General features: G+C 39.9%; 3 protein-coding genes across 4 annotated transcripts; 1 reads left to right on the top strand and 2 right to left on the bottom strand.

Moving 5' to 3' along the window:
* Nucleotides 1–1,248: 1,248 nt before the first annotated feature.
* Nucleotides 1,249–2,704, bottom strand: LOC105137003 (pentatricopeptide repeat-containing protein At4g38150). Its single transcript, XM_011042547.1, has one exon. The coding sequence runs from the start codon at nt 2,569–2,571 to the stop codon at nt 1,432–1,434; it is 1,140 nt and encodes a 379-aa protein (XP_011040849.1). The 5' UTR covers nt 2,572–2,704; the 3' UTR covers nt 1,249–1,431.
* A 126-nt stretch (nt 2,705–2,830) lies between these two features.
* Nucleotides 2,831–4,831, top strand: LOC105137001 (uncharacterized). 2 transcript variants are annotated; one of them, XM_011042545.1, is made up of 3 exons: nt 2,832–3,012; nt 3,438–3,538; nt 3,643–4,831. In XM_011042545.1, exon 3 carries the CDS (start codon nt 3,648–3,650, stop codon nt 4,647–4,649), a length of 1,002 nt encoding a protein of 333 aa, XP_011040847.1. In that variant the 5' UTR covers nt 2,832–3,012; nt 3,438–3,538; nt 3,643–3,647; the 3' UTR covers nt 4,650–4,831. The 2 variants fall into 2 exon arrangements, with proteins under 2 accessions (XP_011040846.1, XP_011040847.1); XM_011042544.1 differs by lacking the exon at nt 3,438–3,538 and having other exon boundaries at nt 2,831–3,012.
* LOC105137002 (probable L-type lectin-domain containing receptor kinase S.5) lies at nt 4,665–8,472 on the bottom strand. The gene is made up of 2 exons (XM_011042546.1): nt 6,599–8,472; nt 4,665–6,048 (listed from the first exon to the last, which is right to left on the bottom strand). The coding sequence occupies exons 1-2, from the start codon at nt 7,884–7,886 to the stop codon at nt 5,225–5,227; spliced, it is 2,112 nt and encodes a 703-aa protein (XP_011040848.1). The 5' UTR covers nt 7,887–8,472; the 3' UTR covers nt 4,665–5,224.
* Nucleotides 8,473–8,930: the final 458 nt, after the last annotated feature.

Raw genomic sequence — 8,930 nt, 5'->3', positions numbered from 1 at the left:
GTACAAGCCAGCATTAATCACAAATTCATAATGCCTTGAATATCTTTCACGTTACAAATGCAATATATTGCAAGCGTATATTGTTTGAAGATGGTAATTCTACATGTAGCATGCCACAAAGCAGAGATTTGAAACTATTTGTTAGAGATTTGTAATTGTTAATATAATGGTCAAAAACTATTTCAAGTATCAAGTGACAGTTAATTGTAAAACTATTTGTTAGAGATTTGTAATTCCATGAGCGGAGGTGGTGATAAAATTAAACCTTTAATCTTTTCTGTACAAATTGTTGAGATTGCTTTGTTCGCAAGTGATTATCACGAGTCCACAATGTTGCTGGCATTATTTGGTATCAAAGCAGGTTGGGAATTCTTTGTTCCTCTTATGCCAGATACTCAGAGTGGACACTCCTACAAACGAAGGATTGCAGGATCCTGCTCCTTCCTAACCTGAATCCTCCACAATAAACATCACCACAAAATGACCATGCCTCCATGTTTTACCAGTAACAACAACAGATGCAACTTGTTACTCGTACTTTGCGAAACATAGAAATGTTTGGAGGGTCAAATAAGGGGAAAATCAGATAGAAGATGGGGGAGGAGATGAAGATAAAGAGGAAGAACATTTGGGCGGGGATAAACTCTGAAAATGGGAGGGTTTTGGATGAACTCACTAAAAGAATAAAAGTGAAAGCATGCGACTTCATCGGGAAGTTTGATTATGATGCTTTTCATGATTGTATGGTACCCTAAATGATTATTTTGATCTGTTTTCAGTGCCTGAAAACAGAATGTGAAAGAGATTCCCTGAGTGGTGTGAAACTACTTATTATTTATCCATATAATTCTGCATTTGTAATAAAATTTTGAGATTTCCTTTTTTTCTTGTATTCTTTTAATCTTTTCTGTACAAATTACTGAGGTTGCTTTGTTTGCAAGTGATTATCACAAGTACAGAATGCATTAGATATGCTATAAATTAAAAAAATAATAATATTATATTATATCATATAAATCTAAAATATATATCTTACTAGTTGAGATTAGATCAAGAAAATATAAAATATTATAATATAATCATATAAAGTTATATTTTTCACTCTTATAACCAAAAATAATAATTTAAAGTAGTAAGCCATATGGATTAAAAAACAAAATTAAATATCAAGTGAAAAAATAGATAAATAGATCAAAACATAAATAAGTTAAAAAAAAAACCTACCGAAAAAGAAAAACTTCAAGCAGATACAAGGCTTAATGCCGTCGGCGGTCGCCTAGGCTTCACTTCATTGAAATCCAACGCCTGAGGCTAATAAAGGCGCTGTGCCTCGCCTCGCCTGAAACGCATAGGCGAGAGCCAAAAATACAGAGTAGAGGAAGACAATAAGAAAAGAAAACTTGCAAAGCATTACAATAGCACAAAGAAAAGTCAAAAAGGTTTGTGTGAAGGTTTCTTCCCAAAAATAGCATCCCAAACAGAGGAAGAAAGTGGTTTGTTTTTGTCCAAAAAGTCTCTAACGGCTTTGTCATGAACATGGAATCCCTTTTGGCGCAATGTTCCAATAACAGTCCTGGCTTCTTCGACTCCCTTTTCCCTACACAAGCCATCAATCAATCCAACAAAGGTGGTAACATTGGGAGAGTGACCGAGCTCCAGCATTTCAAAACAGAAGTCGATGGCATCATCAAAGAGGTTACATTTAGAGAGTCCCTGAATCAATACAGCGTAGCTGAAAGCATTAGGAGTGATGCCATTGGACTGCATTTTCCTGAAAATCCTCTTGGCATCATCCAACTTGTGGGCTTTGCAAAAGCCATCAACAACAGCAGTGTAAATAACAACTTCAGGGATAGTGCCTTTCTCGCGCATAGTGCCGAAGAGTTTCAAGGCTTCCTGGACAAGGCCATCTTTGCAAAGGCCATCAAGCATGGCGACAGCATTGGGGATGAGCCCAGTTTCCTTCATCTTGTTGAAGATTTGTTCAGCATCCTGTGAGGGCTCGGAAGTGGAGGCGCTGTTTCCTTGTTCATTTTTGGGAGGAAGAGGAGCAGCAGCAGCCTTAGTATCAGCAGCGGCAGCATCCTTGTTCACGTTGTTGTTATGGTCAGGACGAAGCTTGAATTTATCGAGAAAAGCATCATCAGAGATACGATTAAAATCATGAGTCTGGGTCTGGGGTTGAAGATTAAAAGGAGAGGTTGTTGAGGGAGGGTGAGATGGTTGGGGGCGGGCGGGTCTGTTAGTGTTCTTGTTAAACTTAGGTCCTCTTCCTCCTTTATTGCTAGAGCTATGATCACTGTTAAGGTTAGGTCCTCCCCCTCCTATATTGCCAGAGTTATGATTACTGTTAAGGTTAGGTCTCTCACCTCTTAAAGGCCTATTCGGTATGGGATCCGGAGGGTTCTGGTTCTGCAATCTCCTCTCTTTTTCATCATCGAAATTGAAAGTAGCACCAGTAGTTGATCCTTTAACGGAGCTGCAGAAACGACGCAGTATTTGTGACAGAGAGGTGTGTGAGTGAGAATGTAGTAGCTTCAAGACTCGAGATTGAGATGATGATGATGCCATTTCCCGGATGGATTGATTGATTCGATTTGATTTTGAGGAGAGACAGAGAGGGGGGGGGTTTTAATTTTATTTTTAGGGTTTTTGACAACGAACATTACAAAACGAACCAGATAAGAAGCGAGGAGGCGAAATTGGTATTTTCATATGAACTGCAAGGGCTATTGCTGTACTTTCCAAATCCTAATCCTTGGGCCGGGCCGGGCCTGTTCTGCTACTAGTAGAGTAGTAGTAGCGGACTACAGGTTGGCTGGAATAGAAATACGAGCTCCTGCTGTTCCAGAAACAGTCGCAGAAGAAGAAGATAAGGCAAGTGCAAGCTCAGGAATTACTATTTTTTAAGGGAAATCAAAAGCTGCGCTGCTCCCCTCCCCTCCCCTCCCTTCCCCTGCCCTCACACACTCACAGTTTGAGTGATAAACTTGTTCATGTCCTGCTTTCAAGGTCAGGCCGCTCTCTCGTCTTCATCTCCATATTATTGTCTTTTCTTTTTATTTGATTTATTATTCAGATGTAGCGCTGCGAAATGGAATTGGAATGGGAATTCGTTATATTACTTGTTTCATCATCCTTGGCTTAAATCCTCTTAAGTTATTGCCGTGTTCATCGACAGTCAGAGAGCTGTCTGACACCATCCATTTCATATAAATTACTTGATTCTTTCCTCTTAAAACATCGCTTATCTGCCTTCTCTTTGTTTCAATTCAACTGCAATTGACCTGTTATAAAGTAAATAACGTAAAGTAATAGTAAAACCATACACCCAAAAGGATAATCGATACAAACACCATTCTCATATCAGATGCTTTAACTTTTAGTAATTGCTATTACTTACCATGTTTGTTGCATTGCAATGCTAAAACTACCAGCCTCGGCGAGGCCAGCACAATCCAGGCTCTCCAGTTAATCTTCAACCCCCTCACGGCCTTCCACACTGCACCATTCGAGTCCTTTGCTCATGTCTTCTAATGTTCTCTTCATCCCTTGATATTCTTATTCATTTCCCCTTCTCTCTGTTTTCTCGCCCCTCTACTATACTCTTATAATAATTACAATCGCTTCTTTTCTTCTCAGCCGATATGGAAATGGCTACCTCTCAAAATGGTAATAGCAGCCTCCTCTGGTTCTTCAGGGATAGAGGTTTTGATGATAACACCATCCATGAAATGTTCCGCAAGTGCAAGCGGCTGCAAGACACCCAGAGGGATAGGGCATCTGAAAACTGGGCTTACCTGAAAACCATTGGCATTCAAGAGAGAAAGCTCCCTTCAATTATTTCAAAGTGTCCCAAAATACTTACTCTTGGTCTCAATGAGAAGCTCATCCCCATGGTTGAGTGTCTGGCTACCCTCGGTTCTAAACCTCGTGAAGTTGCTTCCGCCATTACCAAGTTCCCTCACATACTGTCTCATAGTGTTGAAGAGAAGCTCTGCCCCCTTTTGGCATTCTTTCAGGCAATAGGGGTCCCTGAAAAGCAACTCGGCAGGATTTTATTGCTCAACCCAAGGCTCGTCAGCTACAGCATTGATTCCAAGCTCAAAGAAATTGTTGATTTTCTCACTTCTCTTGGCCTTACCAAAGATGGGATGATTGGTAAAGTCTTGGTGAAACACCCCTTTATAACAGGTTATAGCGTTGAAAAGAGGCTACGCCCCACTTCAGATTTTCTCAAGTCAGTTGGACTGACAGAGCTGGATCTTCAAACGGTGGTCATGAACTTCCCCGAAGTTCTTTGTAGAGATGTCAACAAGATTCTGAAACCCAATTTTGCTTATCTAAGGAGATGTGGATTTAATGATAGACAAATTGCAGCTTTGGTGACTGGTTATCCCCCTATTTTGATAAAGAGTATCAAGAATTCACTGGAACCTCATATCAAGTTCTTGGTGGAAGTAATGGGAAGGCAAATAGATGAAGTTGTTGATTACCCCAACTTCTTTCAGCATGGTTTGAAGAAGACCTTGGAGTCAAGGCACAAACTTTTGAAACAGAGGAAACTAGATTGTAGCTTGAGCGATATGCTAGGTTGTAATCAAAAGAAGTTCCTGATGAAGTATGCCTTGCTTCAAGGATCTGCCTGAGATATTTGTTTATTCTTGCACTCTAGTTGAACTTCATCTTTAGACCGAATTCAACTCTTATGAGGATGCAGATCAATGGGAACTCGATTTTTTTTCCATTCGTTTGAAATTTACTAAAACAGGACGTGTATTTGTTAATGATCTGATCCAGCATTATCAATTTTAATCAATTCAGGCACATCGATCACAAGATGCTTGCTAACTGATATGGACTTGATGTACTGCAATCTTATTGTTTTCTTTACAGTAATGTTTGAAATGGCGGCTATTAAACTACGCCAAACAACAGTTCCTGGAAATCAAGCACGTGATTACAGTGTTTTGATTCCTCATTATTATAAGAACAAGTATAGATCAACAGGACTGTAGGGTGATTGTTAGAAAATGAAGATCTAGCGCAGTAACGTAAGACACGAAAATTACAAAAACTAGATCAATAAGAAGCATGATCTCTGGAAATGCAGAAAAAATTGCTAGGCAGAAAAACAATGCCATTGGAAAAACTAGGACGGCGTGCTACCTTAAGCAGAAACTTTGTAGCTTTCCCAAGAATACGGAAGCTCAGAGATTAGGATCTAAACTCGGAGACTTGACGTAGTCCTCCGCAATTTGATTCCACTTTGTGTTCTGGCGTAACTTCGAGAAGATGATGTCATGCTGGAGAGGGAACCAGTTGTGCTGTCAGTGGTGCTCATGCTAGGCCAAGTGAAGGCAGGCTTGATTGGAGGTACGTGAGGCGGAGGCAAAGTTCCTGATACGATCTGGGTTATGGTCTCTGTTTTAGGCCTTTCACTGTCGATAGGATGAGAACAAGCCAATCCCAGTAGTAATAGTCTATTAGCCTCGTCGTGCACAAAATCGTTACTGAGGTTTTCATCTACAGCTTCTAGTATGCGTCCCTCACGATGTAAGGTCCAGACCCAATCAACCATAGAATAAAGATGCTGGTTGTGATGGATCTTTGTCCCTGGACCTTTACCACACACAACCTCAAGAACCACCACTCCAAAACCAAACACGTCAGATTCAGGGGTAGCCCTGCCCGTGTGGAAACATTCTGGAGCAACATAACCCATGGTACCTGGAACTCCACCTAGCCCAAGCTCATTATATGAATTCTTTTCATTTTCCAAGGCTCGAGCAAGGCCAAAGTCACCTAGGCGGGAATTAAAGTCCGCGTCAAGTAGGATATTGCTGGTTTTGATGTCTCTGTGGACAACTTTCTTGTCATACTCATTGTGCAGGTAATGTAATGCCGATGCAACCCCTACAAGTATCCTGTAGCGACGATTCCAATTTAGAGTGTCCTGCTCTGGACCCTTCTGTAGGTGTTTCTCCAGGCTGCCATTTGGCATGAAATCATAAACTAATAGAAGCTTCCCTTTCTCATAGCACCACCCTGAACAAAGACAGAGGTTATAAAGTCGTTCTTGCTGTAGTTCGTTTTTCTAAAGAAAGACAGATTTGCTGCGAATTGCATGCTAATGCTAAACAAGATGAGATACAACATTAATTTAAAATCATAGGACAAGGTCATTGCCTTGCCTTGCCTGTGAAATATTAATGGCAGCGATATATCTTTCCTTTCATGCTTTACTATGTCAACATAACACTAAACTAATTCTTATTTTTCTAGACCTGGTATATGTATAGTACTGTGTGACCTATGAACAGAAGAAAATTAGGGAAAAAAAAGGAAATTTGAAGCAAGGAATTGCAAGAGGGAAGCATGTGGGTTTGACTACTGTTGCTTGTTTACTCAACAGCCCCCCCACTGTTATATTTGACAATGCAATCAATTAATATGCAATCGAAATATCTGGTGGTCCATTCAAATTAAATAATTCGAATAGCCAAGTGCTTATCCAATGAACGAGATCATGGACTTAAATTTTATGCAAAATGATTAGACAAAAGAAAGAATAAGAACCAAAATATTCGATAATTACCCACTAAGCGGACGAGATTTTTGTGGCGAAGATGATGAATGATGGTTAGCTCGGCCAAGAAATCATCTTTGCCTCTTATGCTGTCTCTGGAGAATTTCTTGACAGCAATTTCAGTAATCGTGGTAGTAGTACCATCATCAGCCTTATCATTGAGGAGCAGGACGCCTTTATAAACGATCCCAAATCCTCCTTCCCCGAGCTTCAAACTTTCATGGAAATTGCTGGTAGCCTTCTTCAACTCCTTGTACTTGAACTCTCTTGGCATCCCAGGCAACCATTTCAAGATGTAAGTATCAAACTCTGTGGCCTCCTCTAGACTTGCTTTTGATCTCCTTTTCCTCACAAAAACAACTCCACATACCACAAATATAAAGATTATCATCACTACTGAGACGCAAACCCCAGCAGCAATCTTCCACCATTTCTCATCATTTTTCTCATCGGGTTGATTATTTATCTGTAAGCTCCATTTCAGCACACAGTTTAATTCAATCCGTGGATCACCAGTGGAAGCAGCAAAACCAAAGTAGGATTCTTTTTTCAGGTACTCTTTGAGGTCTATGGTCTCGTTCAAGAGAGGCTCTCCAGGCTTTTGATTTCCTTCTTTCACCATGTACACCTGCATCAATTTGGAGGTGCCGTTATAATCAACCCAAACAGTGTAGTTAACTCCTGGTGGATCAGGAGAGAGTGTGATGTTATATTTGTCTAGAGAGGTGGCATTTTTTGACCGAATGGAGTTGATATTGAACCCGATATGGTTATGATCTGGATCTTCGATGTCATCTTGCTTTTCCGTGTCAAACTCTATAGCCACAAAGTGGTTTGCAGTGTTACCATCAGTGGAGGCATTGGTCAGGCCTAGATATTGCCCGTAACTTGCTTCGGGTATGCTAGCATTTGGAGCTATAAGAAAAGCCAGGCCACTACCAGCCTCCCAGTCTCTTTCTCTGTAAATGTTAATGACAAAGGTGGTGTTGAAGGAGGCTAATCTGTACTCGTCCCCACCATCACCGATCCAGAACCTGAAAGGTTTATGATACATGATGCGGCCAGATGCATTTTTTTGTTTCCAACTATGAGCATCATTGGGGGTCTCAGGAGTAAGTTGTAGAGCTTCAAGATAGATAGATGAATCGCCTCTGAAACTCAGGAGCTTCTCATGATCATCATCAACAAATCTCTCAAAAGTGAATGACGACATGTTGTCTGTGAAAGCTAGATGTGCAAGGTTGAATAACATAATAATGAGGAGAGGGATGATCGAATATGGATTCTGGGCAGCCATTTGTTGTCGCTAGCTGTACGTACGATTCATTAGAAAGAAAGACGGGGATGAAATGAGAATTTTAATTACTTTCTTCACTCTTGCACACACACACACGCATATAGAAGCCAGTTTGGAAATGAATATGGAGAAATCACAGGGAGATTACAACAGGGGATGCTTGACTGCTTCTTCTCGTTAAGGTCCGCCCGCGTTTACGGTCATCACTTTGAAATTGGGAGATCGTCGATTGCCCAAATAAAGCATTAGCTCTCCGAGAAAGATTTTATCGGTCCGCACATACATACATCCATATATATTTCCTTCTTTTGTTTGGTGTCCAAGGAATATTGGGATAATCCCGTTTGACCGTCTAGCAGCGTTTAAGTTTCAGAGCTGAAGCACCTTGGCATGTAGTTAAGAGTCAACAATTTCATGCCTGCAGAGAGGAGGAGAAACATCGCATCCTGTCATTCTGTTCATATTTCATTGAAGTTTCTGTGCAAGGCACGCCAATACGCTACGCGGAAGGTCCTAGCTTAGATTTTTGAAGGAATCTTGTTTGACTTTTGCTCTCCATGATAATGCATACCAGGCATGCAAAAACCACGATTACCCTCGTAATAACCTTCCAGACAAAGAGGAAAGGATATTTTATTTTTATTATTTTGACCGTAGCGCGTACATTTGCGTGTGTTTACAATATGTATGTATACATTTTCTACGTGAAATTTCCATTCCTCAATGGCCTCTTGAAAAGCATGTGCGACGAGGCTGTAGAAAGATTGGGAGCATTTTTCATTTGCGGGATAAGGTAAGAAAAACACTTTAAAATTTAAGTAAATATAGTATTTATTTAAATGACGGGTGAGAATAAATATTTTATAAACTTAAATATTTTTTAAATTTTATTTATATAAATTTTATATTAAACTTGTATTTTTGAAACTTAAATTATTTAGAGAGATAAAATCTAGGAAGATGAGACGTTTCCAATTTCTTGTTAAAAAGATAAATACTTATAAATATTTAAAATATTTATAGAGATGTATACATAAGGATGAA

Source organism: Populus euphratica, unplaced genomic scaffold (assembly GCF_000495115.2).
Source record: "Populus euphratica unplaced genomic scaffold, PopEup_1.0 scaffold61.1, whole genome shotgun sequence".
Lineage (NCBI taxonomy): Eukaryota > Viridiplantae > Streptophyta > Magnoliopsida > Malpighiales > Salicaceae > Populus > Populus euphratica.
This window is presented reverse-complemented; position numbering and strand designations above follow the sequence as displayed.